General features: G+C 37.8%; 1 protein-coding gene across 2 annotated transcripts in view; it reads left to right on the top strand.

The window, feature by feature from the left end:
* Window positions 1-21,290, top strand: part of UBR1 (ubiquitin protein ligase E3 component n-recognin 1) — a 181,875-nt gene that overhangs the window by 44,238 nt on the left and 116,347 nt on the right. For both annotated transcript variants that reach the window (XM_034938606.3, XM_055098337.2), the window contains 6 exons: window positions 4,975-5,085; window positions 9,135-9,265; window positions 12,023-12,161; window positions 19,931-19,993; window positions 20,220-20,343; window positions 20,848-20,955. In XM_034938606.3, the coding sequence (XP_034794497.3) occupies window positions 4,975-5,085; window positions 9,135-9,265; window positions 12,023-12,161; window positions 19,931-19,993; window positions 20,220-20,343; window positions 20,848-20,955 (676 nt within the window). The remainder of the gene's footprint in view (window positions 1-4,974; window positions 5,086-9,134; window positions 9,266-12,022; window positions 12,162-19,930; window positions 19,994-20,219; window positions 20,344-20,847; window positions 20,956-21,290) is intronic.

Raw genomic sequence — 21,290 nt, 5'->3', positions numbered from 1 at the left:
GATAGGTTCTCAGAAGTGGAATTACTGGATTAAAAAATATGGATTTTTAAGAGAATAAAATGGCAAGAGATAGATTGAGCAAAAAAACTTTGCCAAACATACATCTTTAAAAAAGGCCAGTGCTAAAATTATACAAAGAACTCTTAAAATTCAAGAATAAGAAAACCATCCCTTTAAAAAATGGACAAAATATCTGAATAGACACTTCATCAAGAATATGTACAAATGATCAGTAGTAAACACACTAAAAGATGCTCAACATCATTTGTCATTAGGGAATTGCAAATTAAAACAATGAGATGTTACTATATACCTATTAGAATAGTGAAAATCCAAAGCACTGACAGCACCAAATGCTGGTGAGGATGTGGAACAACAGGAACTCTTCTTTTTTTTTTTTTTTGAGATGGGGTGTCGCTGTTATTTCCCAGGCTAGAGTGCAATGGTGCGATCTCGGCTCACCACAACGTCCGCCTCCTGGCTTCAAGTGATTCTCCTGCCTCAGCCTCCTGAGTAGCTAGGATTACAGGCGCGCGCCACCACACCTGGCTAATTTTTGTATTTTTAATACACATGGGGTTTCACTCTGCTGGTCAGGCTGGTCTTGAACTCCTGACCTTGTGATCCACCTGCCTCAGCCTCCTGAAGTGCTGGGATTACAGGCGTGAGCCACCATGCCTGGCCAGGAACTCTTATAATTGGTGGAAATGCAATATGGTATAACTACTTCAGAAGATAATTCAACAGTTTTTTACAGAAGTAAACATACTTTTATCATATGATCCAACAACAGCACTCCTTGGTATTTACACAAATGAATTGAAAACTTATGTCCATACAAAAAAACTGCACACGAAATGTTTTTTTTTTGAGATGGAGTCTGGCTCTGTTGCCCATGCTGGAGTGCAGTGGCACAATCTTGGTTCACTGTAACCTCCACCTCCTGTGTTCATGCATTTCTCTTGCCTCAGCCTCCCAGGTAGCTGGGATTACAGACGTGTACCACCATGCCCAGCTAATGTTTGTATTTTTAGTAGAGACGGGGTTTCACCATGTTAAGCTGGTCTCAAACTCCAAGTGATCCACCCACCTCGGCCTCCCAAATTGCTGGGATTACAGGTGTGAGCCACCACGCCCAGCCAGTGAATGTTTTATAGCAGCTTTCTTCATATTTCCCAAAACTTGGAAGCAACCAAGATGTCCTTCAGTAGGTGAATGGAAAAACTGTGGTACATACATACAATGGAATATTGCTTAGTACATAAAGAAAGGAGCTATCAAGTCATGAAAATACATGGTGGGACCTTAAGTACATATTGATAAATGAAAGCAACAATTCTGAAAAGGCTACATACTGTATGATTCCAACTGTATGACATTTTGGAAACGACAAAACTGGGGAGGCAATAAAAAAATCAGTGGTTGCTAGTGGCTGGGGGATGATGGTGGAAGGGAATGATAAACCACAGCCTGTGGGTCAAATCTGGCTCACTATTTTTATATGGCTTCAAACAGCTGAGAATGTTTTTATATTTTTAGATGGTTTAAAAAAATGTTTCATGATACATTAAAATTATATGAAATTAAAATTTCAGTGCCCGTAAATAAAGTTTTATTGCAGCAAAGCCATGCTTATTCACTTTTGTATTCTCTGTGGCTGCTTCTGCAATACGGCAGTAGCATTGAGTAATTTGACAGAGGCTATGTGGCCTGCAAAACCTAAAATATTTATTGTTTGGTTCTTTACACAGAAAGTTTGCTGATTCTTGCTCAAATAGACACCTCAAGAAGGGTACATGTGTAGTGTTCCCTGAGTCCTGACATGTTCACAATCAGACCTTTATAGCTTGGCTGGAAATAATATCCTTAGTTTGCATTTTCTTTACTTAAAAATGCTACTCTGCTATTGTTTCATATGTTGTTACTGAGAAGTCTAATGCCAGTATGATTTTCTTGTCATTATGATATCTCATCTTTTGCCTGAATACCCTCAGGACTTTTATTTATTTATTTATTTATTTATTTATTTATTTTTGAGACGGAGTCTCGCTTTGTCGCCCAGGCTGGAGTGCAGTGGCACGATCTCAGCTCACTGCAATCTCTGTCTCCCGGGTTCACTCCATTCTCCTGCCTCAGCCTCCTGAGTAGCTGGGACTACAGGCGCCCACCACCATGCCCGGCTAATTTTTTTTGTATTTTTTAGTAGAGACGGGGTTTCACCGTGTTAGCCAGGATAGTCTCGATCTCCTGACCTCGTGATCCGCCCGCCTCGTCCTCCCAAAGTGCTGGAATTACAGGCGTGAGCCACTGCTCCTGGCCACCCTCAGGACTTTTATCTTTAAAGTCAAATAGTTTTACTAGGATATATTTTGGAGTTGATTAGTCACTCAAGAATTCATGGGCCCTTTTAGTGTACAGATTCAGGTGTTCTTTTATTTGCAGAAAGTTTTCTTAGTTTATAGTCTTATTTTTAATTTGTTTTTACATTTTAATTTAATTCGATTATTTTTTTTAACCGAGACGAGGTTTCACTGTGTTGCACAGGTTGGTCTCAAACTTCTGGGCTAAAACAGCCCTCCTGCCTCGGCCTCCCAAGGTGTAGGATTACAGGCATGAGCCACTGTACCTGGTCTATGGTTTTAAATGTTAGCTGTGTTCCGTTGTTTTGATTTTCTTCTTCGGTGACTCCAGTTATAGTGGCTTTCTTATGCCTGTCCCCCATTTCAATGACTTTCTCTCTGATCCTACTTTTTACTTCATCTCATTTTCATTCTCTTGTATTCCTGCTTTGCTTCAATGTTATTCATTAACTTTTCATTTGAGTCTATATTTTGGATACTTTGTAATGTAAAATTCATTTCTGGCATGATTTTCTCATCTTCTTGTATTTTTTTTTCCTGAGTTTAATTAAGTCTCATTTATTCCTGCTTTTTTGTCCATTTCTGTTTTTAGTTTTTGTATTACTTACTACAGGTGCATGCCACCACACCTGGCTAATTTTTTAATTTTCTGTAGAAATGGGATCTTGCTGTGTTGCTCAGGCTGATCTCAAACTCTTGGCCTTTAGTGATCCTCCCGCTTCAACCTCCCAAAGCATTGGGATTACAGGCATGAGCCACTGTGCCTGGCCAGTTTTTGTATTTCTGATAAAAGGTGTTTTAATCTGATTCAAGTCATAATCACCAAATGCTTGTTTGACTCCATGTAATTTGAGTTTGGAGCATTGTGTTATAGTTTTCTTTAGCTTTGTGATTGGGTTTTGGCTCTTATTTGCATTTTTGCCCCTCCCCTTTTAATTTTTACATGTTTATGTGAATATGGGCTGCTTTTTCTGTTCTTTCTCATTTCATGCTCAAGGATTACAAGTGCTCTCTTCTGTCAGTTCTTCCATTTTCTGTGTAATTTCTTTTTTTGTTGATGATATTAGTGGTGGTGATGTGAAGGGAGGGTTTGGCATGTCTTGTTTCTCTCTCATTTCTATAGAATTTTCCCTTATATCCCTTTTTCCTCCATTGCCACATCTTTAGGGGTTTCCACTCTGTAAAAATGTATCTGATTTTCTTCCAAAAGTACTGCTTCTCTGAGTTTGCCACCTCTTGTCCTTCTCACTTTCTTTGTGAATCAAGTCCCAACTCATGTTCAGGTTTCATCCCTTAGCATTGGGCTTTCTCTTTTGGGGGTGACTTTTTTCTGTGTTTCAGTGTTTCTTCTAAGTCCTCTGCACCTCTGCACTTTTTCATGGAGTCTTTTAAGCTCCCTTCTCTTGCTATCTGCACCCACAGGCTTGAAGGGATAGGCAATGGGAATTCTTTTGGAGTACGTCATATGAACGTTGTGGTAATTTTTTTTGTTGTTCTCCTAGTAAATGCTGAAAGTATGGATAATGTATGGTTTTAGTGTTCTCCTTATTTTATGTTTTGGAGGAAGTTTTGAGGAAGATTCAAAATCAGGTTGTTGCCATCATCCTCTACCTGAGGTAGTATATTTTGGATAATTTTTTTTCAACAACACTGAAAGGATAAAGTTTATAAATAAGTTTTAGTTGCTATGGGATATTTGTGTAAATTAAAATACTTTATACATTTCTTAAGTACTATGTAATCATCATAATGAGTTTTTTTAAGTTTGTTTAATTAAAAAAATCTTATCAGGTTGGGCATGGTGGCTTATGCCTGTAATCCCAGCACTTTGGCAGGCTGAGGCGGGCGGATCACCTGAGGTCGGGAGTTTGAGACCAGCCTGACCAACGTAGAGAAACCCCGTCTCTACTAAAAATACAAAATTAGCCAGGCATGGTGGTGCATGCCTGTAGTCCCAGCTACTTGGGAGGCTGAGGCAGGAGAATCGCTTGAACCCGGGAGGCAGAGGTTGCGGTGAGCCAAGATCACGCCATTGCACTCCAGCCTGGGCAACAAAAGCGAAACTCCATCTCAAAAAAAAAAAAAAATCTTATCACTCAAAAATTCTAGGGGGGAGTTGGGAGGGATAGCATTGGGAGATATACCTAATGCTAGATGACGAGTTAGTGGGTGCAGCACACCAGCATGGCACATGTATACATATGTAACTAACCTGTACAATGTGCACATGTACCCTAAAACTTAAAGTATAACAATTAAAAAAAAATTCTAGGTGTTGTATAGATTATTTTCGCACACTTTGCAATCTATTCTTCTCCATTAGTCAAAATTTAAACAACTGTTATTTAAAAATTAGAGTTATATTTCAAAAGCTTGTCAATTTTGGCAGTTCATTTTTGTTATGATGAAGTATTCAGAATTTGGAAGTTTTGGTTTGTTGGTTTGTTTTTTAGGTAACTAATCGAAAATGGTTTTTGTTACATCCAGTTAATATTACATTGAACTCAATTAAGGTTGGAGTATTGGTGAGCATTTATTATTTGAGTCATCTTTATCATTCTTCATGCTTAGTAAAATGTTTGAAATCAAGACAAACTCATTTTTCCTTTATCAGATGCATACTTCTACTGGAGGAGGGTTCTGTGACTGTGGAGACACAGAGGCATGGAAAACTGGCCCTTTTTGTGTAAATCATGAACCTGGAAGAGCAGGTACTATAAAAGAGGTAAGAATGCTATTTTGTTAAAAATTCTTAACTATTTTAAGTTTGCTGAGATTAGATAAGAATAAATGTTATGTGTATAGATTCCAGTTAGAACCCTGCTATTTTTATTCTCATATTTAGGTGTAAGGAGGCTTTTTTTCTAGCTCCAAAGAAGCTAAGGATTTGATAATGTCTCTAAAGAGAGAATGAATTTACAATGAAAAGATGAATTCAGAATATGTTTTGTTAAGCAATCAACTTGATACGTAAGAGTAAACAGGTCGGGCGCTATGGCTCACGCCTGTAATCCCGGCACTTTGGGAGGCTCAATCACCTGAGGTCAGGAGTTTGAGACCAGCCTGGCCAACATGATGAAACCCTGTCTCTACTAAAAATACAAAAATTAGCCAGGTGTGGTGGCACACACCTGTAATTGCAGCTACTTGGGGGGACTGAGGCACGAGAATCACTTGAACCTGGGAGGTGGAGGTTGCAGTGAGCCAAGATCATGCCACTGCACTCCATCCTGGGCAACAGAGTGAGACTATCTCAAAAAGGAAAATAGTACACAACATATAAGCCTAAATGAACAAAAGGAAGTAATTATTAATAGATAAGAGTAGCATATAGTGAATTAGAAGAGTAGAGCTGATATATAAATTCAGTAATTGCTTTTCTTAAAGAAAATGTCAATTAGATTACATAGATATATCCCAGTCAAGGAAATAAAGAAGTTTGAGCAAGCCCAGATATAGACAATTAGAAATGAGAATAGGAAAATAACCATAGAATCCCAAATACAGAAGGAATCATGAGGATTATAAAATACTCTTTTAATGATTTTGTGCAATTACACTTGAAAATGGATTATCTTATCAGATAGTATAGAGTGCAATATTTTTATTAGAAAGCAGAGAGAAAACTTGGTCAGTTACATTGAAGAAATTCAGAAAATTGTCACAAGAAAGTACTTGCCCCAGAATGCCATGTTCAGAAGTTTTACAGATGAATTATTTCACAACTTCAAGGAATAAATAGTTTTTGCGCTCTTTAAACTGTTGTGGATATCCCTAAAGCAGCAAACACCTGTAGGGCACATATGTTGATCTTTTAAGTACCATTCTGCTCTTACAGCAATAAGGTATTTCTTGTTGTCAGAAATACCTGGTTCCAGGTCTGGGTCAGGGGAAGTATAAGGCAAGCTCATGCAAAAGAACGTAGGACCCAGCTTGAAAAGGTTCACGTTGACCTTGGATAATTGAAGCATCAAAAGAAAAAACAATAAATAACCAATATAATTGATTGAATCACATTGAATATATAAAAATCCATGAGTTCCTAATGAAACCTAAATGAGAGCTAGATGAAGTAAAACCTGTTTCTGACAATGACAAGTAGCTGTACTATCAATTTCTTACTATTAAAATTGGTAAAGGGAATGAAGTAAGCGCTTATCCTGCCTTTTCAATAAGAATTGTATTTCATGGTAACCAAGTATCTCTAGTTCATTAGGAAAAGCTTTTCTTTCTAGAGAAATGCTAGCTATTAGACAAGGAATGATAGAACTAGAAAAATCAACATTTTGTCAACCATAAGGAAATATTTGATTCAGACAAGGATGCTAAAATTCTTAAGACTTAGGTTGATGAGGAACAGTATTTACATTTACATACTTCTAAATTATTGATTATTTGCTAGTCATAAGGGGAAAAAACTGAAACTTTACAATGGGGTTATCATACTGTCATCACCTGAAATCAGTCATTAATATTAACATCATCATTAATAATGAAGTGATATGGCATAATAAGCTTTTTTTTTTTGGTTTTTTTTGTTGTTGTTTTTTTGAGACAGAGTCGCCCAGGCTGAAGTGCAGTGGTATGATCTTGGCTCATTGTAACCTCCACCTCCTGGGTTCAAGCAGTTCTCATGTCTCAGCTTCCCGAGTAGCTGAGATTGTAGGCGTATGCCACCACATCCGGCTAATTTTATATTTTTAGTAGAGATGGGGTTTCATCACATTGGCCAGGCTGATTCGAACTCCTGGATTCAAGTGATTCATCTGCCTCGGCCTCCCAAAGTGCTGGGATTACAGGTGTGAGCCACCACGCCCAGCCAGCATAATAAGCTTTTCATATGATATACAATGAAGTACATAGTTTTAACATTTGAAAACCAATCAATGTAATACACCATATAAATATAATAAAAACCACATTATCATCTCAGTAGATGTAGCAAAAACATTTGACAAAATCCAGTACCCTTTCATGATAAAAATATTTCAACAAACTTAGAAGGGAACTTCCTCAACCTGATAAAGGACATCTATGAGAAACTCACAGTTAATATCATAGTTAATGCTGAAACAGTGGATGTTTTCCTCCTGAAGTCAGAAACAAGACAAGGATGTCTGCTTTTGCTATATCTGTTCAATATTGTATTGGAGGTTCTACCAAGGAATTTAGGGAAGAAAAGTAGTAAAAGGCATCCACGTTGGAAAGGGAGAAGTAAAACTAGCTCTGTTTGCAGAGGACGTGATTTTGTAGACACCAGTCTGTTTTATCAGTTACAACCATAAAATATACACATCTTCGGCCATAAAATACACACAACTGGTGGCTCACGCCTGTAATCCCAGCACTTTGGGAGACTCAGGCAGGAGGCTTATTTGAGACCAGGAGTTAGAGACCAACCTGGGCAACTGTGATTTTGTATATGAAAAATCCTAAAGAATCCATAGTCATTTTTTATTCTATTTATATGGTGTATTACATTGATTGATTTTTAGATGTTAAAACTATGTACTTCATTTTATATCGTATGAAAAGCTTATTATGGTGGCTGGGTGCAGTGGCTCATGCCTGTAATCCCAGCACTTTGGGAGGCTGAAGTGGGTGGATCACTTGAGGCCAGGAGACCCTATCTCTACAAAAATTTAAAAATTAGCTAGGTGTGGTAGCACATGCCTATAGTCCTAGTTACTCAGGAGGCTGAGGTGGGAGGGAAATACAAGTAATTTTTGTAACATTATCTTGTATCCTGCAATCTTGCTGATGTTTTTACATTATTTTTTACATCTTGGCCAATACTTGTTATTTTCTGCATTTTTTGTTATGGCCACCTAGGTAGTTGTGAAGTGGTATCTCATTGTGATTTGGGTTTGCATTCCCTGATGGCTTATGATATGGAGCATTCAAATGGATTTCATAACTCATTGGCTTGAACAAGCTTTTTATTAATGTTTTGTAATGAAAAGAACATTGTTTTTTTGTGGGAGTCAAAAGACCCAGATTTTAGTCATGTTTCTGCTATTTGTAAGCTCTGGGATCTTAGATGGGTTCCTTATCTTTTTTTTTTTTATGGTTAAGCATATGACATTAATTTATCATCTTAACCATTTTTAAGAATATAGTTCAGTAGTGTAGATATAGCGTTCAGTAGTATTAAGTATATTCACATTGTTGTGTAACAGATCTTAAGAACTTTTTCATCTTGTGACACTGAAACTCTTTACCCACTGAACAACCTTCTGCCTACACCCAGCCTTTGGCAACCACCTTTCTATCTTCTGCTTCTATTATTATGACTACTTTAGATACTTCGTATGAGCAGAATCATATAGTATTTGTCCCTCTGTGACTGGCTGGGTTCTATTTCTTTTCAATGTCATTAATACCTGTTCTGCCTTAGAGAGAGCCATGAGGATCTGGGGAAACAAGCTGTGAGAAAAGTCTTTGTAAGCTATAAGGGGTAAATAGTTGTTACGTGATATCATTGTAATTAGCTACTCAGAAAGGCAGGTAGGAACATTCATAAGAGAGTATATCACTAATGGGGAGACTTCATGGTTCTGCCTCCTTTCTGTCATCAGTAATACCAACTTGGCCACAAGGGGTTAAGCTAAACTGATCTAAATATATAGCAACCCTCTTGAGCTCAACTTGAATTCATTCCTGGACATGTTGTAATGAATTCAGCAAAGTGATTATTTTAACTTAACATTACCTTCCTTATCCATTTATTTGTATACAATCTTGACTAGTATGTTTTTCTCGGCTTTTTTATAGAATTCACGCTGTCCGTTGAATGAAGAGGTAATTGTCCAAGCCAGGAAAATATTTCCTTCAGTGATAAAATATGTCGTAGAAATGACTATATGGGAAGAGGAAAAAGAACTGCCTCCTGAACTCCAGATAAGGTGGGGAAAACTGTCAAACGGAACAAGTTTTAGTGATGGTTATTTGTATTGCAAAATGTGTGTTTGATAATTGTTTTTGTTATTTACTGCCTAATTATCATTATGAAAAATTCTTAGTGACTTATCTCTTGGGAATATTTCAAAATGTCCGTTTGTATGAGATACTTTGCTAGGCACCATCCAGAAGCTAAGCCAAAAGAGTAGTGTATCAGGAGCTTTGAATTTTTACGGAAAAAAAATCAACATTTTTGGGGTCCTGTTCTAAATGATTTATAAGGACCTAGCAGCCTCTCATCCCACTAGGCAAGTAAACTGCCCACTTTGATCCTGGCCTGGACTAATGTCTGGTTTCCTCAGGAGGTTCGTTAACAAAGATAGGGACTTTGGAACAGTGTATCTCCATTTAGCCCGGGTTTTTAGCTCTTGTCCTGATCAAGAAAAGTTTGATGGGAATGAGGAAATGGCCCTTTCCCCTGTGCCTTGCTGGTATCTAGGATTATTGAAATTATAGGGATGTAGCTTTTTTTTTTTTTTTTTTTTTTTTAGCTAGAACGCAGCAATTTCTGGTAGCCATAAGTCTTTCAGTGACAGTAATATTTGCTCTTAATTTATAAATGCAAAGAGGAATTCTGGACCTGATATGAAGATAATTTTGAGTTGTGTGAGAATTTTTCTACCTATGTAATATTAGGATTTTCACAAAATTGCAGCCCAAATCTAAATAGTCATTCTTTGAGTTTACTGGCTATTTTCATTTGTTTTGTTTTAAAGGGAGAAAGAAGTAAGAATTCTAATCAATAGAGACATTAAATGTACTATTTTGACTCTTATTAGGCTAAAAACCACTTGTGGAAGTAAATGTCATGACAAACTGCATCCACAAATATGTTAATTTCCAACAGGTGTTAATGTCAGTTAAACCTTTTAAGTCACTTTATGTTGGTAAACATAATATGAGCCATCTGCCCATAAAAAAATGAGGATTGCTTGAGTGTCATTTTGTATGTGGGTAGCATGGGTCTTTGGGTTCACACATCTGAGTTCTAGGCCCTCTCATTGCCTGTTGGCATTGTGACCATGACATATTGGCCTTTTAACCCCTTTAGTCTCTGTTTTCTAAAACATAAGAGGGGTGAGAAAATATGCCCGTCAGAGTTTTGAGGATCAATTGAGGGTATTGTAAAAGTATATTACATATTGTTTAAAACTGGGAACATAGGCCGGGCACGGCGGCTCACGCCTGTAATCCCAGCACTTTGGGAGGCTGAGGTGGGTGGATCACGACGTCAGGAGATCGAGACCATCCTGGCTAGCATGGTGAAACCCTGTCTCTACTAAAAATACAAAAATTAGCTGGGCATCATGGCGGGCCCCCGTGGTCCCAGCTGCTTGGTAGGCTGAGGCATGAGAATGGCGTGAACCCAGGAGGCAGAGCTTGCAGTGAGCCGAGATTGCGCCACTGCACTCCAGCCTGGGTGACAGAGCGAGACCGTCTCAAAAAAAAAAAAAAAATACCGAACACATATGTAGCCCGTGGCAGCTGTTTTTACATATCTTGTGAGATCCTCATAACACTCTTGAATGTAGATATTATGTTCTTTTTGGAGATGAAAAAGCACTGTCATCTCAGCAAGATTAAAAGATTAGGTGAGCTGTCTTAAGGTTCTGTTGCCAAAATGGCAGTGCTGGCACTTAAGTCTATACTGTATACTTCTTGAAACTAACTTAAATGTACATTAATACCAGTATCACTTAAATAGAAGATAAAAACAAAAATAAATTCAATAAAAACTAATTGTTAATAAAATCTGTTTATTTATCATTGCTTGCTTCAAGGTTCTGAGCCTGAGGCCTGTCTCCTTTTGTCAGAATAGGAGATAAGCAAGAGTTAAGGGTAGTATTAAAAACATACAGTCAGGCCGAGACAGGTGGATCACCTGAGGTCAGGAGTTCAAGACCAGCTTGGCCAACATGGTGAAACCCTGTCTGTACTAAAAATATAAAAATTAGCCAGGTGTGGTGGTGGGCACCTGTAATCCCAGCTACTCAGGAGGCTGAGACAGGAGAATCACTTAAACACAGGAGGCAGAGGTTGCAGTGAGCTAAGATTGCGCCACTGTACTCCAGCCTGGGTGACAGAGTGAGATTCCATCTAAAACAAAACAAAACAAAACCCAAAAACATACGGTCACTGAACTGAGACTTTTGAAAGTAATATGAAAAATTGGAGGAAAAACATGGAAAAGGAAACATTTTTATCAGAGTTTTAAAAAGTGATGGCACTATACCATTTAAAATCAAATTCTCGGCTGGGCATAGTGGCTCATGCTTATAATCCTGGCACTTTGGGAGGTCGAAACAGGCGGATTGCTTGAGCTCAGGAGTTTGCAACCAGCCTGGAGAAAATGGCGAAGCATCTCTACAAAAAATACAAAAATTAGCTGGGGTGTGGTGACACGTGCCTGCAGTCTCAGATACTTAGGAGGCTGAGGTGGGAGGATTGCTTGAGCCTGGAAGGGAGTGGTTGCAGTGAGTCGAGGTTGCGTCACTGCACTCCAGCCTAGGTGACAGAGTGAGACCCTGTTTCAAAAAAAAAAAAAAAAAAAAATCAAATTCTATATTACTTTTATGGTGTTACTTTACCACAGGTTGGAAGCTACACAGATGTTATATATTAATTTTGTCTTTTTTTTTTTTTTTTTTTACTTTTCCTTTATTTGTTGTAGTATCCAAATATATATGTTTTTTTTCTAACAGGGAGAAAAATGAAAGATACTATTGTGTCCTTTTCAATGATGAACACCATTCATATGACCACGTCATATACAGCCTACAAAGAGCTCTTGACTGTGAGCTCGCAGAGGCCCAGTTGCATACCACTGCCATAGACAAAGAGGTTTGTGGTCTCCTTTTGAATTGCATTTCTGTTTTCTGTCAGCTTCCTGGCAGCCAGGTGTTGACTGAGCCCTTGCTCAGTATTGTGCTAGGTCTGACCATCCTCTCCATTTATTCCTTACATCCTAGGTAAATTGGTTAGAACTTCAGTTTTGTGTGTATATCATAATTTTAAATAACTATAACTTTCATCTTTTATTTTAAATAATTAGAAAGTTACTGAATTTATTTGGCAAAGCGTAGGTAAGAATGTCATCTCAACTTTAGTCTGGTCCTATAATTATTTATTGAATGAATGAATAAGTGTATGAATTATGAAAAGTTGGTAATTTCTGAGGTCTTAACATGATTTATTTAAATTATTTTTAGAGTAATATTAATTCTGTGGCTCAGTTTATTTAACATCCATCCAGAGCAAAATGGGTTCTTCAAGTAATATAAGTATATAAAAGGAATATTAACCTCATCCCTGCCCTTGGATGCAGTATAATCTAGAGTAAGAAATAGCATGACATTCGTCATTTAATTTTTTCATTTTTAATGTACTTTTTAAAAACACATGGTTTAATATAGAATTAGAATAGGTGGTTAACTTTCTCTGTGTTTCGTATGTATAGCTTATGTGATCGCAAATTATTAATGAAAAAGCAAATGAAGTCAAAAAAAACAAAAGGGTACGAACAGCTAATAATAGCTAACATTTATGAAGTATTTACATATGTCAAACATGGTATACTTTATATGTAATATCTCATTTAAGCCCTATAACCATAAGTCAACTCTTTGAGATTGATACTCATATTATTATCTCTATTTCATAAACCTGTGATTATACCTGGAAAACTAAGAGGATCAATATCTTGGCACACCAGTAACCCATTCTGAGTACATAAGAATTCTGGTTAGAATGGCATTCTTCAAAGTTTAATGTTCACATGAATAGATCTTATTAAAAATGCAGATTCTAGGGGCCAGGTGCTGTGGCTCATGCCTGTACTTCTAGCACTTTGGGAGGCTGAGGTAGGAGGATCGCTTGAGGCCAGGAGTTTGAGACCAGCCTGGCCAACACAAAGAGACTCTGTCTCTACAAAAAAACTAAAACAAAACAATGCAAATTCTGATTTGCTATGGGGTATGCAGTTCAGTTCTTCATTTCTAACAAGTTCCCATTCACAATTGCTACAGAGAGAATAAAATACCTAGGAATACAGCTAATAAGGGAAGTGAAGGACCTCTTCAAGGGGAACTACAAACCACTGCTCAACAGGACACGAACAAATGGGAAAAAACATTCCATCTTCATGAATGGGAAGAATCACCATTGTAAAAACGACCATACTGCCCAAAGTAATTTTTAGGTTCAATGTTATTCCCATTAAACTACCATTAATGTTCTTCACAGAATTAGAAAAAACTGTTTAAAAATTCAAATGGAACCAAAAAAGGGCCTAAATAGCCAATATAATCCTAAGCAAAAAGAACAAAGCTGGAGGCACCATGCTACCCTACTTTATACTACTAGTCTGTAGTAACCAAAACAGCATGGTACTGGTACAAAAGCAGACACATAGACCAATGGAACATAATAGAGAACTCAGAAATAAGACCACACACCTAGAACCATCTGATTATTGACAAACATGACAAAAACAAGCAATGGGGAAAGGATTCCCTATTCAATAAATGGTGCTAGGATAACTGGCTAGCCATATGCAGAAAATTGAAACTGGACCCCTTCCCTATACCTTATACAAAAATTAACTCAAGATAGATTAAAGACTTAAATGTAAAACCCCAAACTATAAAACCCTAGAAAAAAATCTAGGCAGTACCATTCAGGACATAGGCATGGGCAAAGATTTCATGACAAAAACACCAAAAGCAATTGCAACAAAAGCAAAAATTAGTAAATGGGATCTAATTAAACTAAACAGCTTCTGCATAGCAAAAGAAACTATCATCAGAGTGAACAACCTACAGAATAAGAGAACATTTTTGCAATTTGTCCATCTGATGAAGGTTTAGTACCCAGTCTACAAGGAACTTAAACAAATTTGCAAGAAAAAAAACCAACAACCTCACCAAAAAGTAGGCAAAAGACATGAACAGACACTTCTCAAAAGAAGACATACATGCAGCCAGCAAACATGAAAAAAAGCTCAACATCATTGATCATTAGAGAAATGCAGCCATAAAAAGGAACAAGATTATGTCCTTTGCAGGGATGTGGATGGAGCTGGAAGCCGTTATCCTTAGCAAACTAATACAGGAAAAGAAAACCAAACACTGCATGCTGTCATTTATAAGTGGAGCTGAATGATGAGAACACATGGCCACTTGGTGGGGAACAACACACTCTGGGGCCTGTCGGGGGTGTGGGGGTAGAGAGAGTATCAGGAAGAATCGCTAATGGATCCTGGGCTTAATACCTAGGTGATGGGTTGATCTCTGCGGCAGACCACCATGGCACACGTTTACCTCTGTAAAAAACCTGCCCATGTGCCCTGGAAATTAAAAGTTGGAGAAAAAAAGGAAAGGAAGAGAATAGGAAAGGAGAACCAATCAGAGGAAGAAAGAGAAAAGTGGGCAAAGAAAGAAAAGGCAAAAAGAATAGAGATAGGAAAAGAAGACAGAAAATAATAGAAGAAAAAGAAAGTGAAATGGGGTATTTAGCGAACATTTTTTAGTCCTTCAGAATGGTACCAGATTTGGTCAGATGTCAATACCTATATTACTATTGCTACATTTTACTTATAGGTCATAGAAGGAACTTTAAAGGTTAATCAGGCTTATGATTTTCAACTACAGTACTAGTTGTACAAAGTAAAATCTACTTGGGATGTTAGATTTTCACAACAATTATTAAATATATATTTATACCCTGTCTCATTCAGAAAACGTTAGGTGGCTGTAATCACAAAGACCTTAAAAGACAATCTTTAAATATCCTTCTTAGGAGAAAAATGGAGCCTTTTGTTTTTGTCCTAGTAGGACCATGTTTGATGATAAAGATGTAAGATAGGGCCGGGTGTGGTGGCTCATGCCTGTAATTCCAGCACTTTGGGAGGCTGAGGCGGGCGGATCACCTGAGGTCGGGAGACTAGTCTGGCCAACCTGGTGAAACCCCATCTCTACTAAAAATACAAAATTAGCCGGGCGTAGTGGCACATGCCTGTAATCCCAGCTACTCAGGAGGCTGAGGCAGGAGAATTGTTTGAACCTGGGAGGTGGAGGTTGCAGTGAACTGAGATTGCACCACTGCATTCCAGCCTGGGCAACGGAGCGAGATTCTGTCTCAAAAAAAAAAAAAAAAAAGATGTAAGATAGGAAATAGTGAAAAACAAGTGAAATTGGCCATCCTTGTATTGAGAGAACAATATCCCTGGTTCTCTAACTTGTGCTTTTAGCACTTAGAAAGTTTGTTTCTCTGACTGCTTTGCTTGTTGGACAGCTCTCATTCTTAGAAAAATTTTTTTCCTGTTTTCAGCCAAAATCTTCCTCCATGTGTTTTTAGACTAATTTCTTATTGAACAAACCAGAAAAGCTCTTCTTTTGCTTTCAGATGGCAACCCATCAAATAGTTTTAAAAAACTGTAATTTCTTATGTTTGCTTTCCTCTGTTTTCTTCAACTGTCCTATGATAATAACCTCATAGTGATCAAGCTCTATTTCCTTCTCTCCACCTCCTCCCCTGGGTAAATAATAGTTTATCAAAGATTTTCTTAAAATGTGGTACTCTAAATGAGTTCACTAAACATTTATTAAAGCACTTTGAGGAAATACCAAGATGAATCAGATTGAATCTACCTTCAAAGGATTATTCTCTACTGTTCTTAAGAGAGAAACCGGCATTCAAAGGCCGGGCACAGTGGCCCACGCCTGTAATCCCACCACTTTGGGAGGCTGAGGCGGGCGGATCTCCTGAGGTCGGGAGTTTGAGACCAGCCTGACCAACATGGAGAAACGCCGTCTCTACTAGAAATACAAAATTAGCCAGGCGTGGTGGTGCATGCCTGTAAACCCAGCTACTTGGGAGGCTGAGGCAGGAGAATCACTTGAACCCAGGAGGTGGAGGTTGCAGTGAGCCAAGATCACACCATTGCATCCATTGCATCCAGCCTGGGCAACAATGAATGAAACTCCATCTCAAAAAATAATAATTAAAAAAAAAAAAGGCAGGCATTCTGAAAAAATTTAAAGATGTAATAGTGCTCTTTTAAAAGTTCATATTTTTAAAAAATTAATTTTATTTTAAGAGACAGGGTCTCAGTATGTTGCCCACACTTGTCTTCAACTCCTGGGCTCAGGTGATTCACCCACCTTGGCCTTCCAAAGTGCTGGGATTACAGGTGTGAGCCGCTGCACTTGGCTCCTGGGTCACATTTTTGCCGTCTTATGTACAAGGTTAATATTGCGGATTGTAAGAGAAAATCTTGGTAGATATCAAGATATATTATTGTGGTAGGATTACTGTGAGCTATCATGATCGTAGGACTCTAAAAAGACACATACCAGTAGGATAAACCAGTGTCCCAGGAGAAGAATTAGCTTGGGAAAGCGTGGGGCTGTGCTTTGTCGGTTTTCATATGGAATGGAAAGATCTGTGTCTCCCAGTGTTTGCCCTATCTCTTCCTAGCCTTTATTCCTGTTACTGCTCTCCTCTATAGTCAAAGTGGAGAAGGCCTGTAGCTACAGCTAATCTATCTACTGATAGGTTGTCTTGTTTTGGGGTCCCAAAGCTCCATAAGGTGATGGTGATTGCAAGAAAAGCTTTTTAATAAATGATTATTCAAAAGGTAAAATAGGACATGAGATAATGTTGTACACCCAATTGAGGTAAAAAATGTACTCCTTGGCTAGAAGAAACTGTGTTGCAGTTAGTCTGTTTTACAAACCCTTAAAGATACACACTTGTAGTTCTGTGTTTTCAGCTATAGTATGAGGATAAAGGTAACCTATTAGAAATCACTTGGAAAGAATTTTTTTTTTTCGGAGTAGACATGCCAGCCCAAGCCTAGGAAATCAGAATTGGGAGTATGGGGAAGAGAAGAGGAAAGAAATGCCCACGTATTTTAAAAACACTGCCTCCCTTCAGTTGATCTACTCCCACCCCCGTATTTTTTGGTCGTTAAGAAAGGTTATTTTTGTTGGATTCCTGTAGTCCCAGCTACTTAGGAGGCTGAGCCTGGGAGTTCAAGGCTGTAGTGAGCTTTGATCACACTGCTGCCTTCCAGCCTGAACAACAGAGTGAGACCCCATCTCCATTCAGTCAATCAATAACATTTTTAATGGTGGTAAAATCTACATAACATAAAATTTACCATTTTAATCTTTTTCTAGGTGTACCATATACTAGTGTTAACTATCTTGTCGTGCAACAGATCTCTAGAACTTTTCCATCTTGCAAAACTGAAACTTTATATCCATTGAACAATTCCCCCTTTTCCCCTCCCTCTATCCCCTGGCAACCACCAATTCTACTTTCTAAGAGCTTGACTATTTTAGATATCTCATACAAATGAGATCATGCAGTATTTGTCTGTTTGTATATATATATACACATATATACATATATGTACAGTATTGTACTGTATACAGTATATATACACACACACCATATTTTGTTTGCCTGTTCATCTTGTCAGTGGACACTTGGGTTGCTTTCATCTTCTGCTATTGTGGATAATGCTCTTATGAACATGGATACACAAAAGTCCGTTCAAGTCCTTGCTTTCAGTTCTTTCGGGTACATGCCCACAAGTGGAATTGCTGGATCATATGGGAATTCTATTTCTAATTTCTTGAGGAACCACCATTTTGTTTTCTATAGCAGCTGCACCATTTTGTGTATTCTCCAGCAATGCACAAGGGTTTCTCCACATCCTTGTCATTACTTGTTATTATTTTTTTACAGCCAACTCATTTTTTCCCTAGGTTATTGGGGTACAGGTGATATTTGGTTACATGAGCAAGTTCTTTAATGGTGATTTGTGAGATTTTGATGCACCCATCACCGCAGCAGTATACACTGCATCCTATTTGTAGTCTTTTATCCCTCTTCCCCCACCCACCCTTCCCTCAAAGTACCCAAAGTCCATTGTATCATTCTTATGCCTTTGCGTCCTCATAGCTTAGCTCCCACACATCAGTGAGAACATATAATGTTTGTTTTTCCATTCCTGAGTTACTTCGCTTAGAATAATAGTCTCCAATCTCACCCAGGTTGCTGCAAATACCGTTAATTCATTCCTTTTTATGGCTGAGTAGTATTCCAGCCTGTGTATGTGTATATATACATATATGTGTGTGTGTATATATACATATGTGTGTGTATGTATGTGTATGTGTATATGTGTGTGTGTGTATCAATATCTATCACAGTTTCTTTATCCACTCTGATGGGCATTTCAGTTGGTGCCGTGATTTTGCAATTGCAAATTGTAACTGCCATAAACATGCGTGTGCAAGTATCTTTTTCGTATAATGACTTCTTTTCCTCTGGAAAGATAGCCAGTATTGGGACTGAGTATTTGGGGTGTCTCCCAGGTCCGGCAGGAGCAGTCCCCTTGCTTCAGAAGGTCTGTAGGTCCTCTCTGGATTCCTGGTTTGTTCTTGCAGTTGTTCTGGAGCTAAAATTCATGATGTGAGCCTCTGTGTGCTGCTCTGTCCATCTGAGTCAGAGCTCGGAGCTCCAATCTAGTCCTGTCTCCCATCCACCATGATCAGCAGCTAACTCCCTTCTTATTTTTTGATAGCAGCCAAAAAATATGGATGTGAGGTGGTTTTCCTCCCCCTGTTTGTTGAGATCCACTGCTTTAGGTTAATTGCCAGCATCACATACATACAAGCTGATTGAGCTCAAGTTTATGTAACTATTCTTGTCCTATCTGTTCTTTTAACAATCTGTTATGGCCTGGCTTTTTGTGCATTTTTTTTTTTTTTTCTGTAATGGCAACCTTACTGGTGTAATTAGTAGTCCAAATATATTTGGATAGTTCTTATGCTTAGGTACTAAGCAGCTAAAGAGGGAATATTACAGGATGGTTAAAAGTACAGACTCTGGAGATGAAATGCTTGTCATGGATCTCTGAATCTGTCACTTGCTAACTTTCTGATTTGGGGACAAATTAACTTCTGTCTTATTTTTCTTTTTATCATCTGTAAAATGCGGTATACCTTCTTCATAGGGTCATTGTAAAGGTTAAATGAGGAAGACAGTGCTTCCTGACTTTTTTCACATGGCACATATAGAAAATGATGAATTTTTACAGGTGGGTAAAAGAATGAGCTACAGGGAAATCCTACATAGACCTTGCATGACCGCCTCCAGGACTGGTGGAATCAGTAGTCCAGCTATACTTCCCGCTCGTTAATGGGCCACAAGTATATCATAGGATACATGTTGAAGAGCTGTGAATTCATTCATGAAAAATATTTTAAATACATAGCAGAAGTTTAGAAAGTCTGAGTCATTGTTTCATATAAGTAGAGAGGACACTGCAGTAACTAAAGAACTGCCATTCCTGCCAGGCAAGAAACTCAGCATCTTAAATTATAGACTGTCTGTCCTAGAGGTATTAAAGTTTTCATACTTCATAAAGGTGTTAAACATTTGCATCTGTCTTTCAGATATTGTTCCGGTATCTTACAACTTTTAGTCAACACGCGATTAGAGCTCAGTTAAGAGCTCATTAAGTCTTTGGGCTACATATTGCTTATTGATTGTGGTTATCATTTCACTACCTAATTCTCACTTTTGTCTATAATTAGGGTCGTCGGGCTGTTAAAGCGGGAGCTTATGCTGCTTGCCAGGAAGCAAAGGAAGATGTAAAGGTAACTTTCTGAATTAGGGGGAAAAAGAGAAGTTAAAGATGAATGTACATTACAAGAGCCCAAGTAGAATAATTTGAGTGATGATGTCGTTGAAGTGGTTTGGGGCACCTAGATGCAGAGATTTGGAACTGGCAGGGTTATGTGATTTCTTCATTTGAAGTGTAAATCCCTTAACTAAAAGCAAATTTTAAATGCTATTTTTTTGGTTTGTTCCCTTCATTTGTAGAGTCATTCAGAAAATGTCTCTCAACATCCACTTCATGTAGAAGTATTACACTCAGAGATTATGGCTCATCAGAAATTTGCTTTACGTCTTGGTTCCTGGATGAACAAAATTATGAGCTATTCAAGTAAGCATACCTCCTGTTTTTCTTGTTTCTAATAAAATACTATGTGTTTTATAGCCACAAATTTTAAAATGTCATTGAGTATGAAATAAAGTTTTTCTTTTTTTTTTTGGTTTATACACTTTGATTAATTTTCAGGGTTGCATTTCAAATGTATAATATCTTAGGATATTATTTCAAGTGCATAGTATCAAATAATATCTTTTTATTGGCTGTTGAGTCTTTGATGTTGACAGAATTATTCTTTGCCTCAAATGTGGGAGGATTAATATTATTCTTTTCACATGTTGTAGGAAATGTACTTTTAGGAGAAATATTATAAGAATAAAAATTATGGCTGAGTACAGGGGCTCATGTCTGTAATCCCAGCACTGTGAGAGGCTGAGGCAGAAGGATCGCTTGAGCCCAGGAGTTCAAGACCAACCTGGGCAACAGAGTGAGACTCATCTCTATTTAAAAAGAAAAAGAATACAAGTTGTGTAACTGTGTGACCTCTTTTGTTTGTAGGTGACTTTAGGCAGATCTTTTGCCAAGCATGCCTTAGAGAAGAACCTGACTCGGAGAATCCCTGTCTCATAAGCAGGTTAATGCTTTGGGATGCAAAGCTTTATAAAGGTAAGTAGACATTTGCTTATGCTGTTTGTCAGGAAGCAAAGGAAGATTATGACCTTAAAGTGGAGCGGTAATATCTTTTGTTAATTAAATTAGTTATTAAATCTGTAATCTTGATTGATAAGATACTACATGTGAATATAAAGTTTAACCAGTCAGTATGTATTCTTTGGTGTTAAAACCCAAGGTGTTGTCTTTTAATTATAGAGTCTTTTCATTTAGTGAGAGCCAGTCAAAAAGAGTATATATGTATGTGTCTATACAGGTATCTATATATTCAGGTAGTAGTGCCATTATCGAGTAGCAAAAAAGATGCTATTTTCATTCTAAAAATCTAA

The sequence above is a fragment of the Pan paniscus genome, chromosome 16, assembly GCF_029289425.2.
Source record: "Pan paniscus chromosome 16, NHGRI_mPanPan1-v2.0_pri, whole genome shotgun sequence".
Taxonomy (NCBI): domain Eukaryota; kingdom Metazoa; phylum Chordata; class Mammalia; order Primates; family Hominidae; genus Pan; species Pan paniscus.
Note: the sequence above shows the minus strand (reverse complement) of the source record. Positions and strands in the feature narration are given on the sequence as shown.